Source organism: Dama dama, chromosome 28, assembly GCF_033118175.1.
Source record: "Dama dama isolate Ldn47 chromosome 28, ASM3311817v1, whole genome shotgun sequence".
Classification (NCBI taxonomy): Eukaryota; Metazoa; Chordata; class Mammalia; order Artiodactyla; family Cervidae; genus Dama; species Dama dama.
In genome coordinates, this window is record NC_083708.1 from 10,212,175 (window position 1) to 10,233,239 (window position 21,065).

The following is a 21,065-nucleotide window of genomic DNA, read 5'->3' on the forward strand; positions in this document are numbered from 1 at the left end:
GGAACAGCTAAAACACTTGCTTATTTTCAGAATACTAGAGGTATATTTTTATTTATAATTAGATAGACTATATTAATTAACTTTATAGGACAGTGTGATTGTGTAACTTATACCTTTGTGAACTATTTTTATAATTTATATCATTTGCATATGTTAAAACATATTTCATTATGCTCCATAATTATTTACTTTTTAAAAAGCATATGAAAATTTTTGAATTGAGTAAGCAATAATATTCCAAGTTCATTATAACTGGAAAATGTAAATGCATTATTCACCCTGTAATTTTGCTACACACATTTTTTCATCTTCACATTCCTTGGTCCTGAGTTTAAAATACCATACTTTTTTCTTGTATTTCTTTTCATTTCTTATTTTAACTAAAAGAAGTTTCACATATGAGTTTGAATAATCTTCTGGGTTTATCAAAGTATTCATTCTTATTAATAATCATACTATTGTTTTTAAGGGAAAATTGCTCTTATGATCATGGTTGGTTGATTGGATGTTTGTTGTTTTAATACAGTTTTAAAAACATATCAGTGATCATGGTTTCCAGTCCAGTAGATTTAACTTCTGATTTACCAGAGAAACTGTTATACACTATTCACCTTCAAATTCAGAGCGCAGGGGTGGGGCAACGATAATCTGATACAGTGTAGTTGACTCTTATAGAATGAATGTCATTAAAGTTTACATCAGTTAGAATTTTGGGTTGTAAACAACAAAAACCATTGTGATTAACTTAAGCAGAAAAAGAATTTATTGAAAAATATATGTAGTTCACAAAATTGACAGAAAGACTAGAAAACTGCTCTTAGAAAACAGGTAGAAACCAAGGAAGCTAGGTGACCAAAATTATAGCCAGGTTCCCACTCCAGAGGAGCTAGAGGTTTGTGTATGTTTCTGCTGGCAGGGATTCCTCTGAAAACTGGATTACATCTGCTGCTTTACATCACTCATTTCCAGATTCAAAGTTTCTTGAACATGTGATTGACAGGCTATCCTGTGCCAGCACTCAAGCTGCCAGGCACCCACCCAGGCCCGGGCTTTCTCAGCTTCCCCAGTAGAAGATGGGACCATTTCTTCTGCCAGAATTCAGGAAGGGCTGTGATGACTGAGCCCCAAAGAGAAGAACACACCAAGTCCACTACAGTCCACCTCTCTGCCTTCCCAGCATCACAAGTATCGTACTCACACGTTTTTACAGATGCTTCCTCCTGACCCGACACTGCTAACACCCCCGTCCAGCTTCAGGCCCAGGATCTTGGTGTCCTGTCCATCTCTCTGCTGGTTCTGTAATGATCTTGCCTCAGTAATGTGCAGCCACAGAGAAAACTAGGACTTCATCACCACCACCTCCAATGTACAATGAGAGAAAAGAAATTATTAACAGTGTAAGCACATGCATGAGCCAGTGAGGAAAAAAATACAACTAGAGCAGTGCTTTGCAAGTTTCCTTGGTGAATTCCGTGGGGACTCCACAACAGACTAGCTGAAGCATAATCTCCAGGGCAGGATTTGAGGAGCAGCATGTTTTATGTTCCAAAGCTCTCCAATTTCAAAGCAAAACCATGGTAAATACAGCCCTCAGTTCTGCCACTGGTCACGAGGCTAGATGGTTATGAGCTGTCACCACTGCCCTATTCCCTGTTTGCTTTCTGTTCAGCCAGCACCTCAGCTGATAAGGTTTCTTCACCCAAAGATCTGAGGCTTGGGTGATCCTGCCTCCACATGCTTGCAATAGTCTGCTTAATGTTTACAGTTCAACATGATATTGTGAACAGGTACTCCAGGAGACGAGGTCCTCAAAGTTCTAGGCAGTCTCTACTCCCTTTTCTCCTGTGGTCATAGGGCCCATCACTACAGCTAGCAACCTTAACTACTACTTCTAACCCCTTACCCAGTTGTTCAGTCGCTATGTCAGACTTTGTGTCCCCATGGACTGCAGCATGCCAGGCTTCCCTGTCCTCTATCTCCCAGGAGTTTGCTCAAACTCATTTCCATTGAGTCAGTGATGCCATCGAATCATCTCATCCTCTGTCATCCCCTTCTCTTCCTGCCCTCAATCTTCCCCCAACATCAGGGTCTTTTCCAGTGAGTCAGCTCTTTGCATCAGATGGCCGAAATACTGAAGCTTCAGCATCAGTCCTTCCAATGAATATTCAGGGTTGATTTCCTTTAGGATTGACTGGTTTAATATCCTTGCAGTCCAAGGAACTCTGAAGAGTCTTCTCCGGCATCATAGTTTGAAAGCATCAATTTCTCAGCCTTCTTTATGGTCCAGTTCTCACATCCATACATGACTACTGGAAAACCATAGCTTTGACTATATGGACCTTTGTTGGCAAAGGGATGTCTCTGCTTTTTAATATGCCATCTAGGTTGGTCATAACTTTCCTTGCAAGGAGCAAGCGTCTTTTAATTTCATGGCTGCAGTCACCATCTGCAGTGATTTTGGAGCCAAGAAAATAAAATGAACATTGCAGTGAACATTGGGCACCTATGGTAGCGCACCTATCATTTCCAATTAAGGTTTTCTCTGGATATATGTCCAGGAGTGGGATTGCTGGATCATATGGTAATTCTATTTTTTGTTTTTTAAGGAACCTCCATACTGTTCTTCATAGTGGATGTACCAATTTATATTCCCACTATCATTGTAGGATTGTTCCCTTTTCTCCACATCCTCTCCAGTATTTATTGTTTGTCAATTTTTTGATGATGGCCATTCTGATCAGTGTGAGATGATACCTCATTGTAGTTTTGATTTTCACTTATCATTTTTCTGGAAACGCAGAAGACCCTGAATAGCCAAACTAATTTTGAGAAAGAAAAATGGAGCTGGGGGAATCAGACTCCCTGACTTCAGACTATACTACAAAGCTACAGTAATCACAGTATGGTACTAGCACAAAAAGAAACAAATAGATCAATGAAACAGATTTGAAAGTCCAAAGATAAACCCATGCACCTATGGTACCTTATCTGTTACAAAGGAGGCAAGAATATGCAATGAAGAAAAGGCTGTCTCTTCAGTTAGTGGTGCTAGGAAAACTGGACAGTTACATATAAAGTAATGAAATTAGAACACTTTCACACCATACACAAAAACAAATTTAAATGGATTAAAGACCTGAATGTAAGGCCAGACAATACAAAACTCTTAGAAAAAAACACAGGCAGAACACTCTGACATAAATCGCAGGAGGATCTTTTTTGACCCACCTCCTCGAGTAATGAAAATAAAAATTTAAAAATTGGGATCTAATCTAAACAAAAACTTTTACACAGCAGAGAAAACCATAAACAAAACAAAAATACAACCCTCAGAATTGAAAATATTTGCAAATCAAGCAACTGACAAGAGATTGATATCCAAAATATACAAACACCTCCCTCATACAGCTCAATATCAAAAAACAAAAAAACCCACAAATAACCCAACCAAAACATAGGCACAAAACCGAAATAGACACTTCTCCAAAGAAGACACATAGATGGACCAAAACAGCACATTAAAAGATGTTCACCATCACTGATTATTAGAGAAAAGCAACCCAGGGCTATTTTTTTTACCTGACAGCACACAATCCAGGTCTTTCCCCCAGGAAAGCAGCAGTTAAATGGTAGTGATGCTGTGGTTGCCTTGACCTACTTAGAGGCCCATGTGACCATCTACAGAAACTGCCCTGCCAGGCAATGAAGCTGCAGTTGGCATGCTCAGCAGTGATATGCAGGAATGCTCGACCCATGGAAGTGTCTTCCCAGAGCTGTCAGATGTCACAGCAAGGCATCAATCCCTCTACTCCTGGGGCACTGTTACTCTCTCAACATGAGAGCTACCACTGAACACGGTTAATTCATTTGAAGCATATGCCAAATCCTGTAGGACAGGATCCCAAAGTGTATTTTTCTCACATGGGGCTGTCCTACCAGACCAGTTGCTTCTGGGTTGATGGGATATATGATGAAGCTGGTTTATCCCACAGGCCTCTGTATCCACAGTCATCATTGAGTTTTTTGGTAAGAAACAATTTTGTAAGGGAGGCGACATGAAGTGTATGGAATGTAAGATATTCAGTAAGTCCACAGGTGAAGTGCATAAAAGAAGCACAAGTCAGGCATAACAATCCAAACCCCAAATAATTGTTTATTCCTATACAGCAAATTGCTACCTCCTTCATTATAGATGTAGGAGACCTGGGTTCAATCCCTGGGCTGGGAAGATCCCCTGGAGAAGGGAAAGGCTACCCACTCCAGTACTCTGACCTGGAGAATTCCATGGGGTTGCAAAGAGTCGGACACGACTGAGCAACTTTCACTTCACTCATCATAGTAGAGTCACTTATAGTCAAGAGCCGCCACTCAGGCCGTTCCATAATATATCAAGATTGGGTTTGTCTTTGCAAGTAGTGGTGCTAGCCCATCAGACATGGCCAGGGTGAAACTATGTTAACGATACAGTCATGCCTCCATGCCACTGTGGCCGCCTTGTCAGGGACGCACTACACAAGCACAGCTAAGGTGAGGGGCAGAGACTGACTGATGCCTACAGACTTGTCGCAGTGGTAACCAGCTGCTAAAAAGCCCTTCAGCGATCCCCCCCTGCTGGCATTCTGCCCTGGTGTGATCCCCTCTCTCTGACATGGGCTGGGTTCGCTGGTTCACTGCTAATTAAGAATTCAGCAAAAGTGATAGGTCGTCACTTCTGAGGTGAGATTACAAAGGGACCGTGCCTTCCATCTCCAGCAGTCTCCATTGTTCTCCTGCTTGTTCATGGACTCTCAGCTGCCATGTTGTAAGATGACTTCTGGAGAAGCCCATATAGCACAGAACTGAGGAAGGTCTTCAGTCCAAAAACTGCAAAGAACTAATACCTGCCAATAATCAGGTGGGTGAGCTCAGGAGCCGATCCTCCCACAGTCAAGCCTCCATGTGAGACACGAACCCAGCTCACAGCTTGACTGCAATCTCATTTAATACCTAGAGCCAGAGGCACAAAAGCGGTGAGAGAATAGATGTTTATTGGTTTAAGCCACAAAATGTTGGTATGTTAGGTAGCAATAGATATCCTACAGTAATCTTGTTCTGTAGTCAAAGCTTTGGTTTTTCCAGTAGTCATGTATGGATGTGAGAGTTGAACCATAAAGAAAACTCAGCGCCGAAGAATTGATGCTTTTGAATTGTGGTGTTGGAGAAGACTCTTGAGGGTTCCTTGAACTGCAAGGAGACCAAACCAGTCAACCCTAAAGGAAATCAGTCCTGAATATTCATTGAAAGGACTGATGCTGAAGCTGAAGCTCCAATACTTTGGCCACCTGATGTGACTAGAAAAGACCCTGATGGTAGGAAAGATTGAAGGCGGAGGAGCAGGGGATGACAGAGGATGAGATGGTGGGATGACATCACAGACTGTATGGACCTGAGTTTGAGCAAGCTCCAGGGTTGGTGATGGACACGGAAGCCTGGCAAAGAGTTGGACATGACTGAGCAACTGAACTGAACTGACTCTTGTTCTGATTAAAAGCCCTTTTGCAACAGGACCCTTCTTTTGAGCATTCAGTGGGACCCAAATGTTATGCTTTGATGTCATTTGGAGATGTCCTAATTCCAAAAAAGTATCACAAAACCTTTACATTTTCCCAGTCCCTCACCACTTGTTTCAGTGCCCATGAAATGATGCATATCTTTATCTCAAGTTCTGTCTCCTTCCAGGCAGAGTATAAGATAAAGTCCTTCCCTCTGGGAGGATTTATTTTTACTTTTTTTGTCTCTGCTGTTCCTCAAGGCACCTGTAAAATGGGGCTCGAACTACCAAAGCAGTCATTTGCCAGAGCTGGTCAGTATATTGAGCAAAGCCCTCTGTAATTAATTTTGAGTTTTTTTCCTCGATCAAATGGTCACATGGAACTCATCATCAAGCTGTAAATATGAACTAAGGGTGAAAAGGTGTGTGTGCAACCTACCGAGCTACTTGTTAATGAAACCTGCTGGGGTTTTGGCTTTGGGCCTTTCTGAAAATACCACTTCCTCTTGGTGAAAGGAGTCCTTATCTAGGAGAAACAGATATCTCTCATTCAGAGAACTCAGACTGCAGCCATGTGATGTTACTTGGTCAGACATGACCAGGGCCCAGTTCAGCTCAGCTCAGTCACTCAGTCGTGTCTGACTTTTTGCAACCCCATGGACTGCAGCATGCCAGGCCTCCCTGTCCATCACCAACTCCCAGAGCTTACTCAAACTCGTGTCCATTGAGTCCGTGATGCCATCCAACCATCTCACCCTCTGTCATCCCCTTCTCTTCCTGCCTTCGATCTTTCCCAGCATCAGGGTCTTTTCAAACAAGTCAGTTCTTCACATTAGGTGGCCAAAGTATGGGAGTTTCAGCTCGAACATCAGTCCTTCCAATGAGTATTCAGGACTGATGTCTTTCAGGATGGACTGGTTGGATCTTCTTGCAGCCAAAGCATCCACACTCCTCCAACACCACAGTTCAAAAGCACCAATTCTTAGGCGCTCAGCTTTGTTTATAGTCCAACTCTCACATCCATACATGACTACTGGAAAAACCATAGTCTTGACTAGACGGACCTTTGTTGGCAAAATAATGGGCCCAAGAGCAAGACAAAAACTTTGCTTAAAAAAAATAATATATATAATAATAAATATATATTTTATTGTATTATATAATGTATATTATATATTAATATTATATGTATTATTATGTGTATATTATGTACTGTTTTATATATATTATATTATATATTATATATAATAATATATACTAAATATAATAATATATATAAATATACATATATATATATATCTCAAAGGGACGCCACTGTGATTCTGTGTAGCCCTCCACGGGTCCCATGAAGCCTCCTGCCCTGCCATACGTTCTCCTAACGTCACTGGAGCCGCTGGACCAGGAACGCAGATGCAGTTCTCCCTCCCTGCAGCTGGACGAGATGAGAGCCTTCTGCTCGGTGCTGCACTCAAACTGCATCTTCCAGTCCGCCCGGTAAGTGGGTGCGAGTTCACTGAATAAGCAGACATGTAAAAAATTAGAGAGAACTGAAGAGAAAGAAACCTATTGCACGAGCAAAGAATAGCAGGTGCCCAATCTTTGTGGCCTGGAACAGCGAGCTCCCAAGAGACTTTCACCTTCAAGTTGAGGCGAAGCAAACAGATTAAGATGAACAAACGAAGGCATTCCCTCCGTTTGGGGGGATCCACCTTCAGACACAATTTGAGGTTTTCATCAACATGGGGTTAAGGGTAGTTTGGGTTGTTCTTCAAGAGAAGGCTGAGCTGTTCCACTTTTTCTTGCAGACCGCCCAGGGCCGGAGCGCGGATTTCCAGGGCCGGAGGGCGGATTTCCAGGGCCGCTCCGGACCGCAGAGAGGCCAGGTCCGCGCCAGAGAGAGCCCCGCCCCTTCAGGCCCCGCCCCTGCCCCGCGAAGGCCCCGCCCCCGGCCGCACGCAGCCCCGCCCCAGTCGCGGGGCGTGCCGGGACAACGCGACCAGCTAACACCTCAGGGCAGGCCGTTGCGGACGCCGCGGGAGCGGACGCCATGGCTGCGTTAGGCCTCGCTTCGTTGCTGGGCCGCGTCCCGGCTACAGCGTGGAAAGCGGCAAGTAAGGCGCCCGGGCCCGGGGCCGAGGTCGCGGGCAGGGTCGCGAAGGCCCAAGCCCCGAGAGAAACGCGTCCGGCGGCGCGGCGGTGTGCTGCCGTTTCGGGGGCCTCTGGGGCCGCGGAGCCTCCCTGTTCATCGGACTCGTGCGCGGGCGGGTCCTTCCCTCCCGGGCTCAGGTGGAACCCGAGCGGCACAGTCACAGGGCCCGCCCGGCCGCTCGCCTGCTTTCCGCCGGCCGCCGCACTGGCCACCAAGGGCGGCGGAAGTTCCGGGTACTGGAGGGCGCGCCGCGCGCTAGTGCGCGTGCACAGTGCGGAAAAGCGGGCCCTGTGGCAGTGCACCCGTCGTTTAGTAAGGGTATTTACATCGGTATTTATGGCAGCTTGCAGTGCAAAATATGGGAGAGCACTGAATTTTGGAAAAGTAGGCCAAGGCAAAAAGGTCTAATAAAAATTAGATGAAGCCAGGAGACTATTAAGTATGCATGCTTTCAGTAAAAAACAGACTTTTTTTTTTAAAGCCCTTTTTGTTGACAGTTTTTCTCGATATATGTTACACCCTTAACCCACAGAATATTCTAAGCATAGTTTTAATTTAGGACATCCTGGAGAAATTGAAAGTGGAAAACAGTTCCAGCCGGCATCCTAATGGGCCCAAGATGTTTGCTTTCATACATACATATATATATATAGTTTGTTTTTATTTATATATAGCTTGTTTTCATTTCTATCATCATTTCTCCCCAGACATACTGCTTTTTGTTTTTGTATTTTTTTCAGACTTTAAACTTTTTATTTTTGTTAGTGGATAGCGGATTAGCAATGTTGTGGTAGTGTCAAGGGAGCAGGAAAGGGACCCAGCCATACATATACATGTATCCATTCTCTCTCAAACCACTCCCTCCGGCCCCATCCAGGCTAGCATGTAACATTAAGTACAGTTCGACTGGCTAAACAATTAGTCTTTGGTTATTCATTTTGAATATAGCAATGTGTACATGACCCAGACATACCACTTGCTGATTGTAAAAATTGTAAATGGTCTGGAAATGAATAATAAGGAAAGTAAAAGCCCCCTTGCTGTGCAAACCTCAAAGTAATAACTGTATAAAATTTTGCTGTGAGTTTATTCAACATCCCTTTTTCACTAAGGTTAAAAGCATAACAATGAAGTGTTTCATACCAAAAACTTACACAACATATATGAGTGAAGAAGCAAAGCCAACATTTATGAACCCATTCTCCAGTTTAAGAAATAGAATGTTTCCATTGCCGAGCTGTGTGCTGCTTCGTTTTGCAGTTGTGTAACTTTATAGAAATGACCTCATGCCTTTTGTATTTGTTTTACTTGATTTTTTCAACCAACATTGTTTTGAAATCCATCCATATTGTTATGTGATGTTGTAATTAGTAAGTGGTGAGAGTGTATCATACCTTTAGGGGGTTTCCCAAGTGGCTCTGTGGTAAAGAATCCACCTGCCAAGCAGGAGATGTGGGTTCCATCCTTGGGTGTGGGAAATCCCCAGGAGAAGGAAATGGCAACCCACTCTAGTATTCTTGCCTGGGAGATCCCATGGACAGAGGAACCTGGCAGTCCCTGGGGTCACAAGAGAGTCAGACACGACTTAGCAATTAAAGACACACACATGATACTTTTTTCCTTTCCCCCTTTCAGTAGACATTGTGTAATTCGGGAAGCCCCAGGTTTGGCTGCTACACATCTGGTGTATATGTGGGTGCACTTGCACAAGAGGTTGAATTCCTGGACTATATGGTAAAGACCTGTTCAGTTTTACAATGTGATGCCAAATCGTAAAGGCATTTTTCATTCCTACTGGCAATTTATACTTCTGCCAGCAGTATATCAGAGTTCCTATTTCTCCAAATACTTGCCAACATCTGATAGCAACAGAAAATTTAATTTTTGTCTGTGTGTAGGGTGTTGAAATAGTATTTCATTATGATTTCGCATTTCTCTGGTTAGAGAAATGAAACATCTTTTCAAAAGTTTTTTTTTATTTTTCTGGTGAAATGTATCTTCATTTTCTTATTGGATTGTTTGTCTTGCTTATCTATATTCTTTACGTATATTTGACCACGATGCCTTTTCTAAGTTGTGTATGTGTGGCAAATAGCTCTGTTTGAGGATGACAGAAATGACAAGTGGATACTGAACTGAGAAGGCATCTTGAGACTGAAAAAGTGAGGCAGGGCGGTTCATACAGTCAGCGGGTCAGTTTATCATAGGGTGACTTACAGACTGGGATCAGGCATGCAGCCATCAGGAAGCACTAGCAGCTGTACTCCACACTGCCAAGGGACCGCTGGGACAGTTTCATAGTTAACCTAGGGTATGAAGGTGTGTGGGCTTCCCTGGTAGCTCAGCTGGTAAAGAACCCGCCTGCAGTGCAGGGGGCCCTGGTTCAGTTCGTGGGTTTGGAAGTTTCCCTGGAGAAGGGGTAGGCTACCCCCTTGAGCATTCCTGGGCCTCCCTGGTTGCTCAGACAGTAAAGAATCCGCCCACAGTGCAGGAGACCTGGGTTTGATCTCTGGGTCGGGATGATCCCCTGGAGAAGGAAATGGCAACCCACTCCAGTATTCTTGCCTGGAGACGAGAATCCCTATGAACAGTGGAGCCTAGTGGGCTTCAGTCCATGGGGTCACAAAGAGGAGGACACGATTGAGCGATTAAGCACAGCACAACAGCATGTGAAGGTGGAAGGTATGTATATAGAAGCAAGAAGTGCATCTTCCTAAGTCAAGATTTATGAATGGCTAGTGGTAGTTCCCTGGTGGCTCAGAGGTTAAATCGTCTGCCCGCAATGCAGGAGTCCCGGGTTCAATCCCTGGGTCGGGAAGATCCCCTGGAGAAGGAAATGGCAACCCACTCCATTATTCTTGCCTGGAGAATCCCATGGATGGAGGACCCTGGTGGAATACAGTCCATGGGGTCGAAAAGAGTCGGACACAACTGAGCAACTTAACTAACTAACTAATTGGTCTCCTGGCGGCTGGGAATATGTCAGCTAAGGTTTTCATCCTTGTTTAAGGGGAGTAAACAATTTAGGGGTCACCTGATCCTAATGATTATTAAACAGTATCTATCAACTACTGAGCCCTTGACAACAGAGAGTGATTTACCCCATACAGTCCTGGGTAGGGTCAGCGGAAAGACTGGAGGAACTATGTAGGCCCAAGATGTCACTTAAGATATCAGCCATACAAGCCAGGTTTGTGAGCTGTTTTTGTCACTCTTATGGTGTCTTTCTTAAAAAACTATCTTCAGAGCTTCCCTGGTGGCTCATTGGTAAAGAATTCACCTGCCAGTGCAGGAGACACAGGTTCGATCCCTGGTCCAGGAAGATCCCAAATGCTGTAGAGCGGCTGAGCCTGTGCACCACAGCTTTTGAGCCTGTGCCCAAGAGCCGGTGGACTCAACCACTGAGCCCGTGTGCCACAACTGTTGACACCCATCCACCCCGTACTCGGCAACAGGAGAAGGCTCTGCAGTGATGCGCCTCTGCGCCGCAACTGGAAAGTAGCCCCTACTCGCTGTGACTAGAGAAAAGCCCACAGAGCGAGAAGACCCAAAATAAAAATAAAGCCAAAAATAAAATTTAAAATAAAATTATCTTCAGCAGTAGACAGAATAAAATTATGTATCTGATTGTACAATTTCAGAGCTTCAAAGGAAAGGTATCTTTTGGTAAACAAATTTGTAATGTTATCTTCTTGTCTTGATCCTTTTGTTTGTTACCAGTGCTTTGTAGTTTTCTGTAAGAAAGCCTTCCCAACCCTAAGGTCCTAAAGATATTCTCCTATATTTCCTCCATAAAGGTCTATAGTTTGGCTTTTTTATATTTAAGTCTTTATTCTACCAGGAATTTATTTTCATGCATGGCGTGAGGCAGGAAACTGATTTCACTTTTTTCCCAGGTCAGCAACCAGTTGTCCCGTGTCCATATGTTGGACTTCCCCTCACCCCCCGATGAAATGCAGCTATCTTACATATGCATGGACACCTGGGCACCTGGGTTTATATCTTGGCTCTCTTTTCAGTTTCATTGATCTATTTGTCTCTTCTGTGATGTAATACCTATCTTAATAACCATACTTTTGTAACAACTCTTAATATTTAGTAGGGTAAGTCCTTTCACGTTGTTTTTCAGAAGTGTCTTGGCTATTCTTGGATATCTGCTTCCATATAAAATTATTTTTAAAAAGTTTCTGCTGGAATTTGGTTACAACTGCTCAGTATATTCTAAGATTATTATTTTCTAATTGCTGCTTATGTATGGAAACACAGTTGACTTGTTTATTGATTTTGTATCTGGTAACCTGGGTATATTACTTTATTAATTTCAATAATTTATTTGCAAATTTTGGTGGGGGTGGTGTTGGGTAGACACAAATATTGCTTGCAAATAATGAAAATCTATTTCTCCTTTTCTAGTCTTTACATATTTTTTATTTTCTCTTGTTTTTCTGTTCTTGGTCAAGTTTTTCAGTACAGTGTTGACTAGAAGTGATGGTAGGCATACTTGTTCATAATTATAAAGGGAATGTGTTCATATTTCATCATGCAGTATTAGCTGTAGATGTGCCCTTCATTAGGTTAATGAAGTTCCTTGCCATTTCTAGAAGGATTGGGGTTTTGTTTGTTTGTTTATGTAGTTATCTGTTTTTTTAAGACAAAAATCTTGTTTTTAAGAAGAAATCTTGAAAAATTCATTTTTCTTCATCTTATTTTTAATTCATTTTTCTTGTTTAATATGGTGGGTTGGTGAATTACAGGTTTTTCTAGTGCTGATTTACTCTTTGATTCCTAGAAAATATTCAGATGTATCAGAATGGTTATGTTATCATAATATTGGGTGTGGTATGCTGATATTTTGTTTAAAAACTGCCCCATAGTTTTCCTCTCTTGTAATTTCCTTTTCTAGTTTTGAAATTAAAGTTATTCTAGCCTCTTACAAGGAATTTAAGAGTCTTTTCGTCTGTTTCTTTAAGATTGAAATCTTAGATATTCGCGTATATTTTCTCTTTAAAGGTCTATAGTTTGGCTTTTTTGTATTTAAGTCTTTATTCTACCAGGAATAAAGTCGCCTGCAGTGCAGGAGACTTCAGAGACTCAAGTTTGATTCCTGGGTTGGGAAGATCTCTTGGAGAAGGGCATGGCAACCCACACCAGTATTCTTGCCTAGAATATCCAACAGGTAACACTGGAACCATGATAATTCTCTTATATATAAACAGCATAAGACTAGATTTTGGTGAGTTTTTATTTTGAAGTCTGATAGTATATATCTTTTAACTGGAGAACTCAATCTATTTGCAGTCACTGTAAGTCACCTACATCTAAATCTTCAGGTTGTGAACTTTCAAAGATGTGAGCATGTGTTCCGTCAGTGTAGGGTGAGATTGAAATTGCAGCTTGCCCTGCATCTATTGCTGATGATTCTTCAGCTCTACCATCTTCCACCTCCTCTCCTTCCTCCAGGCAGTAACTCTTGCATGTTCACGTGATGCCAGCCCTTGTATGGCAGTTGTTGAGCTGTCATACTGTATTTTTCAAGGTACTGTACCATAAGATTAAAAATGGTTTCTTTATTTTTGTGTTTTTTTTTTTTATGTATTATTTTTGTGAGAAGTTTTATAAACTTATAGTACAGTACTACATAGCCCACTGTGATACTTGGGTGAAAAGTGAAAGTTGCTCAGTCATGGCCGACTCTTTGCGACCCACCCCATGGGCTATACAGTCCATGGAATTCTCCAGGCCAGAATACTGGAGTGGGTGGCCTTTCTCTTCTCCAGGGGATCTTCTTAATCCAAGGATTGAACCCAGGTCTCCTGCATTGCAGGTGGATTCTTTACCAGCTGGGCCACGGAGGAAGCCCAGGAATACTGGAGTGGGTAGCCTATCTCTTTTCCAGGGGATCTTCCCGACCCAGGAATCAAACCAGGGTCTCCTGCATTACAGGTGGATTTTTTACCAATTGAGCTACCTTTAACAGGGGAAGACTAACTCTGTTGGACTTACAAAACAAGTAGGACTTAACAAACGCTCTTGGACTGGAACTTTGGTATGTAGGGGACTTACTGTATGTTGTGCTTAGTCACTCAGTCATGTCAGTTGCGTCCAGCTCTTTGCAACCTCATGGACTGTAGCCCACCAGGCTCCTCTGTCCATGGGGATTCCTCAGGCAAGAATACTGGAGTGGGTTGCCATGCCCTCCTCCAGATCTTCCCAACCCAGGGATTGAACCCAGGTCTCCCACACTGTGGGTGGATTCTTTACCATCTGCACCACCAGGGAGGCCCAAGAATACTGGAGTGGGTAGCCTATCCCTTCTCCAGGGGATCTTCCAAATCCAGGAATCGAACTGGAGGCTCCTGCATTGCAGGTGGATTCTTTACCAGCTGATCTCTGTCAGACTTATGAACAAGTAGGACTTACAAACACTCTCAGACTGGAACTCTTTTGTTTATCAGGGACTCCAGTTCAGTTCAGTCGCTCAGTCATGTCCGACTCTTTGCGATCCCATGAACCACAGCACACCAGGCCTCCCTGTCCATCACCAACTCCCGGAGTTTACTCAAACCTATGTCCATCGAGTTGGTGATGCCATCCAACCATCTCATCCTCTGTCGTCCCCTTCTCCTCCTGCCCCCAGTCGCTCCCAGCATCAGGGTCTTTTCCAGTGAGTCAGCTCTCTGGATCAGGTGGCCAAAGTATTGGAGTTTCAGCTTCAGCATCAGTCCTTCCAATGAACACCCAGGACTGATCTTCTTTAGGTTGGACTGGTTGGATCTCCTTGCAGTCCAAGGGACTCAAGAGTTTTCTCCAACACCACAGTTCAAAAGCATCAGTTCTTTGGCACTCAGCTTTCTTTATAGTCCAACTCTTACATCCATACATGACCACTGGAAAAACCATAGCCTTGACTAGACGGACTTTTGTTGACAAAGTAATGTCTCTGCTTTTTAATATGCTATCTAGGTTGGTCATAACTTTCCTCCCAAGGAGTAAGCATCTTTTAATTTCACGGCTGCAGTCACCATCTGCAGTGATTTTGGAGCCCAGAAAAATTAAGTCTGACACTGTTTCCACTGGTTCCCCCTCTATTTGCCATGAAGTGATGGGACCAGATGCCATGATCTTAGTTTTCTGAATGTTGAGCTTAAAGCCAACTTTTTCACTCTCCTCTTTCACTTTCATCAAGAGGCTCTTTAATTCTTCACTTTCTGCCATAAGGGTGGTGTCATCTGCATATCGGAGGTTATTGATATTTCTCCCGGCAGTCTTGATTCCAGCTTATGCTTCCTCCAGCCCAGCATTTCTCATGATGTGCTCTGCATATAAGTTAAATAAGCAGGGTGACAATATACAGCCTTGATGTACTCCTTTTCCTATTTGGAACCAGTCTGTTGTTCCATGTCCAGTTCTAACTGTTGCTTCCTGACCTGGAGGCAGGTTTCTCAAGAGGCAGGTCAGGTGGTCTGGTATTCCCATCTCTTTCAGAATTTTCCACAGTTTATTGTGATCCACACAGTCAAAGGCTTTGGCATAGTCAATGCTGTATATTTACTGATAAAATTGACATTTCTGCCATCTCATTTTCTGTACCTTCTATTTGTCATACTTTCAATTAAATGTTTTCTTCTTTCATTTTTTTTCCTCTGTGATTTTGAAGATACACATTGCTTTTTATTGGTTACTCTTGAAATCTGAATGCATGCTTGAGGAAGTTGAAGTTAATTAATATCTTCATGTTCCTCCTAAACAGTGCAAAACTTAGAAATGCTTTGAATTCATTCACCCTCCTACTCTGTTGTTCAGCCTTTTAGAGTTGTGTGTGTGTGAGTGTATGTTTTCTTGTGTATATGTTAGGGTGGAATTGTGTAGTAACACAAATCAACATATTACATTTTTATGTAATGTTTAAAACTTCTGTTTTTCTCTTTTTATCTCACACTTCTTGATTCAGTTTCTTACAGTACATTGTTTAGAAGTTCCCTTTGGTGATAGTCTTGTGATAAAGTTTCTCAGTGCTTTTTTTTTTAAACATGTATTTTATTTTTAATCTGAAAATATGGTTTATTTCTCTCATTCTTGCAAAGTAGTTTCAATAAATGTATCATTGTCTCACAGCACTCTCTCTTCTGGCTTTCTTTATAGCTGTTGGGAGGTCCTCTGTCTAATGTTTGTTCCTTCATTAGTAATCTCTCCTTTACCTAGCTACTTTTTAGATCTTCCTAAAAAAGAAGAAGAATGTTGGCTTCTTCATTGTACTTTGTGTCTAGATGTGTTTTTCTTATTTAATTTTTTTTTTACTTGCAGCTCTCTGTGTTTCCTACATCTGAAGATTCCTGTCTGTTGGACGTATCCTGGTCTTTTCATTATCTCCTTCTGGAACTATGATTAAACAAACATTTGTTAGCCCTCATTTTATCCTCCAAATATTTTAACATCACTTTTATTATTTTTATTTCCTTGTTGCTATGCTTTTTTCTGTATAATTTCTTCAGAACTTTATTCTGCGCCACAAACTCTTTTCAGCTGTATCTATTCTGCTATTTAGGCCTTTTATTGAGCTTTAAATTTAAATTTGTGGTTTTGGGGGGTGTTTGTTTTTGGGGTTTCCTTTTTTTAAATATTGGCCTAGTGAATTTTCACAGTCTCTTACTCATTTTTCTCTTTGGCTCCATTTTTATTTCCTTAAACATATTAGTTATTTTAATTTTTATTTCAGTGTACAGATCTTTATGGTCCTAGCTCCATTGTTTGTTGATACTGCATATAATAGCTTGTTTCCTTGAATGTTTTATTGTATTCCCTCTTTGAGACTTCCGTAAGACGTGAGTTGAAAAACTATTTGTCCTCAGAGGATTTGCTTCTGCCATGTGTCTGAAAGCACTTCAGCCTCAGACTAATCCATGTTGTATAAAGATGCTCCTCTGAGGGTCTTTGAACCTTGCACATAGTTTGTAACCTGACATAAACACAGATATGCTCAACCAGTGCTTTAAAATATCAAGAGGGCCTTCCTTTTTAACATCTTTACACAGAACAAAGGTGTTCATTAACTAGAGTTTGTTTTCTAATCCCTTGCTCTTTGGACCAGCAATGGGAGCATCACCTTGGAACTTGTTAAAATGCATAATCACACGTGTAAAAATGCACACCAAATCTACTAAGAATCTGCATTTTAGTAAGATCTTCCCCAGGTAGTTATATTCACGTTTAAAAATTTTCCGAATCATTGTCTTTTCTCAGTGCATGAGCCTTCCTGGGTTCTGGCCTCTAGTAGGCTTTTTGTTTTGCTTGGGATCAAAAGACTGTGCTCTAGCTCCTGTCCTAAGACCTCCGTACACTAAACTCTAGGGGAGAAAGACACAGGTTATATACCAGCTTAACTGTTTATCTTACAGGAATGCTTTGATACTCTTATCATTGTTTCCTTTCTTAACATTTCTTTCTCTGAGTTAGAAATGTTTTGTGTGTGTGTGTGTGTATATATATATATATATATATTTTTTTTTTTTTTTTTTACCTTTTTGGATGATTTTGGCTATACGGTTTTGGCATCTCTATCAAATTGCTAGAACAGAAGTTTTGAAAGTTATTTTTTAGTGGCAGTTTATTCTTTTTCCTTTTCCTTTTATTAGTTCTCTTAGAAAGTCATCTTCTTGCCTGTAATGTTCTTATAGACACAATTGTAAATAGGCTTTGGATAAGGCCAAAGCATCCCTTGAAAAAGAAAATGTGAGCTTTATGGTGAATGTCCTCATTTCTGTAAAGGAGGCCAGTGTCCTGTCTAATCATGTACTGTGCAAAAATAAGAGAAATATTTTGCAAAAGTAGGAAGTCAAGAAACACCTGGAGTAACAGGCAAATTTGGCCTTGGAGTACAGAATGAAGCAGGGCAAAGGCTAGTAGAGTTCTGCCAAGAGAACTCACTGGTCATAGCAAACACCCTCTTCCAACAACACAAGAGAAGACTCTACACATGGACATCACCAGATGGTCAACACTGAAATCAGATTGATTATATTCTTTGCAGCCAAAGATGGAGAAGCTCTATACAGTCAGCAAAAACAAGAGAGAGAGCTGACTGTGGCTCAGATCATGAACTCCTTATTGCCAAATTCAGACTTAAAATGAAGAAGGTAGGGATAACCACTAGACCATTCAGGTATGACTATACAGTAGAAGTGAGAAATCGATTTAAGGGACTAGATCTGATAGACAGCCTAATGAACTATGGACAGAGGTTTGTGACATTGTACAGGAGACAGGGATCAAGACCATCCCCATGGAAAAGAAATGCAAAAAGGCAAAATGGTTGTCTGAGGAGGCCTTACAAATAGCTGTGAAACGAAGAGAAGCGAAAAGCAAAGGAGAAAAGGAAAGATATTCCCATTTGCATGCAGAGTTCCAAAGAATAGCCAGGAGAGATAAGAAAGCCTTCCTCAGTGATCAGTGCAAAGAAATAGAGGAAAACAACAGAATGGGAAAGACTAGAGATCTCTTCAAGAACATGAGAGATACCAAGGGAACATTTCACACAAAAATGGGTTCGATAAAGGACAGAAATGGTATGGACCTGACAGAAGCAGAAGATATTAAGAAGAGGTGGCAAGAATACACAGAAGAACTGTACAAAAAAGATCTTCACGACCCAGATAATCACAGTGGTGTGATCACTCACCTAGAGCCAGACATCCTGGAATGTGAAGTCAAGTGGGCCTTAGGAAGCATCACTACGAAGAAAGCTAGTGGATGTGATGGAATTCCAGTTGAGCTATTTCAAATCCTGAAAGATGATGCTGTGAAAGTGCTGCACTCAATATGCCAGCAAATTTGGAAAACTCAGCAGTGGCCACAGAACTGGAAAAGGTCAGTTTTCATTCCAATTCCTAAGAAAGGCAATCCCAAAGAATGCTCAAACTCCCATACAATTGCACTCATCTCACACGTTAGTAAAGTAATGCTCAAAATTCTCCAAGCCAGGCTTCAGCAATACGTGAACCGTGAACTTCCAGATGTTCAAGCTAGCTTTAGAAAAGGGTTATTTGTTTATTATTAAAGAGTTTGACATTTCTTATAGACAGCATATTAAAAAGCAGAGACATTAATTTGTCAACAAAGGTCCCTCTAGTCAAAGCTATGGTTTTTCCAGTAGTCATGTATGGATCTGAGAGTTGGACTGTGAAGAAAGCTGAGTGCCAAAAAATTGATGTTTTTGAACTGTGGTGTTGGAGAAGACTCTTGAGAGTCCCTTGGACTGCAAGGAGATCCAACCAGTCCATCCTGAAGGAGATCAGTCCTGGGTGTTCATTGGAAGGACTGATGCTGAAGCTGAAACTCCAATACTTTGGCCACCTCATTCGGATAGTTGACTCGTTGGAAAAGACCCTGATGCTGGGAGGGACTGGGGGCAGGAGGAGAAGGGGACGACAGAGGATGAGATGGCTGGATGGCATCACCGACTCGATGGACATGAGTTTGAGCAGACTCTGGGTGTTGGTGATGGACCAGGAGGCCTGGCGTGCTGCGATTCATGGGGTCACAAATAGTCGGACACGACTGAGCAACTAAACTGAGCTGAATATTTTGCACATGATATTCCTAACCCAGCCCACTGGCCACAACTTGGACATGTGGCTGCTTGGCTGCAGGGAAGGCTGGGATATGTGATCCCTAAGTGAGTGGCCTGTTGCTCAACTTGATCACAGACGGTGGGAGTGGGTGTTCTTGAGCTCAGTGGAAAGGGGAATGCAGCTTGGCTGCTGGACACACTGAGCAGTCTTTACACATCTTCCCAGTGTCCCTTTTCCAGAAAATGATCATGTTCATACTAAACAGAATTATTATAAATCGCAATTATACAAATAAGTTGACATTTTTTCCAGCTCCTAACACAGTGCCTGGCACATTGGCACCTAATGCATAATATTACTTTTATTATTTACTGTCATATCTGCATCATTTAAGAAGCAAAATTTTAGCTTCAGGTTTTGTTTATGTTATACTTGATAGCCAGGGATTTTGTGCCATTTTTATTTCGCATAAATACTTAGGAACTTCTAGAAAATTTGAAACATACGATACACTCACCAAAAACAAGACCTGGAGCTGACTGTGGTTCAGATCATGAGCTCCTTATTGCAGAGTGTTTTAAGTCACTCAGTTGTGTCCAAGTCTTTGTGACCCCGTGGACTGTAGTACCCCAAGCTCTTCTGTCCATGGAATTCTCCAGGCAGGAATATTGGAGTGGGTTGCCATTTCCTTTCCCACCTTATTGTAAAATTTAGGCTTCAGTTGAAGAAAGTAGGGAAAACCACTAGACCATTCAGGTGACCTAAATAAAATCCCTTCTGCTTATACAATGGAGGTGACAATAGGCTCAAGAGATTAGATCTTGAGGTAGACCCAGTGCCTTAAGAACTATGGAAAGAGGTTAGTAACATTGTACTGGAGGCAGTGAACAAAACCATCCCAAGAAAAAGAAATTCAGGAAGGCAAACTGGTTGTCTGAGGAGGCTTTACAAATAGCTTGGAAAGGAGAAGCAAAAGGCAAGGGAGAAAGAGAAAGATACATCCAACTGAATGCACAATTCCAGAGAATAGCAAGGAGAGATAAGAAGGCATTCTTCAATGAATAATGTAGAGAAATAGAGGAAAACCATAGAATGGGAAAGACTAGAGATCTATTCAGGAAAATTAGAGATACCAAGGGAACATTTCTTGCATGGATGGAACTGATAAATGGTAAAGAACTATTAATAATAGAAGCAGAAGAGATTAAGAAGTGATGGAAAGAATACACAGAAGAACTATATAAGAAAGATATTAGTGACCCAGATAACCATATGATAGAGTCACTCACCTAGAGCCAGGCATTCTGGAGTGTGAATTCAAGTGGGCCTTAAGAAGCATCACTACAAACAAGCTAATGGAGGTGACACAATTCCAGCTGAGCTATTTCAAATCCTAAAAGATGATGCTCTAAATGTGCTGCACTAAATATGCCAGCAAATTTGGAAAACTCAGCAGTAGCCACGGGACTGGAAAAGGTCAGTTTTCATTCCAATCCCAAAGAAGGGCAACGCCAAAGAATGCTCAAACTACCACACAATTGCACTGATTTCACATGCTAGCAAGGTAATGCTCAAAAATCCTTCAAGTTAGGCTTCAGCAGAACCAAGAACTTCCAGATGTATAAGCTGGGTTTTGAAGAAGCAGAGGAACCACAGATCAAATTGCCACCATTAGTTCAATCATGGAGAAAGCAAGGGAGTTCCAGAAAAACATCTACTTCTGCTTCATTGACTACACTAAAGCCTACGACTGTGGATCACAACAAACTGTGGGTAGTTCTTAAAGAGATAGTACTGCCAGGCTGAAAACCACAGTCAC

General features: G+C 41.9%; 1 protein-coding gene across 1 annotated transcript in view; it reads left to right on the top strand.

Moving 5' to 3' along the window:
• Window positions 1-6,875: 6,875 nt before the first annotated feature.
• The window catches only part of SDHAF4 (succinate dehydrogenase complex assembly factor 4), a 33,841-nt gene continuing 19,651 nt past the window's right edge, over window positions 6,876-21,065 (top strand). Inside the window, exons 1-3 of the mRNA XM_061131527.1 lie at window positions 6,876-7,024; window positions 7,111-7,223; window positions 7,336-7,641. Of these exons, the coding sequence (XP_060987510.1) occupies window positions 6,876-7,024; window positions 7,111-7,223; window positions 7,336-7,641 (568 nt within the window). The remainder of the gene's footprint in view (window positions 7,025-7,110; window positions 7,224-7,335; window positions 7,642-21,065) is intronic.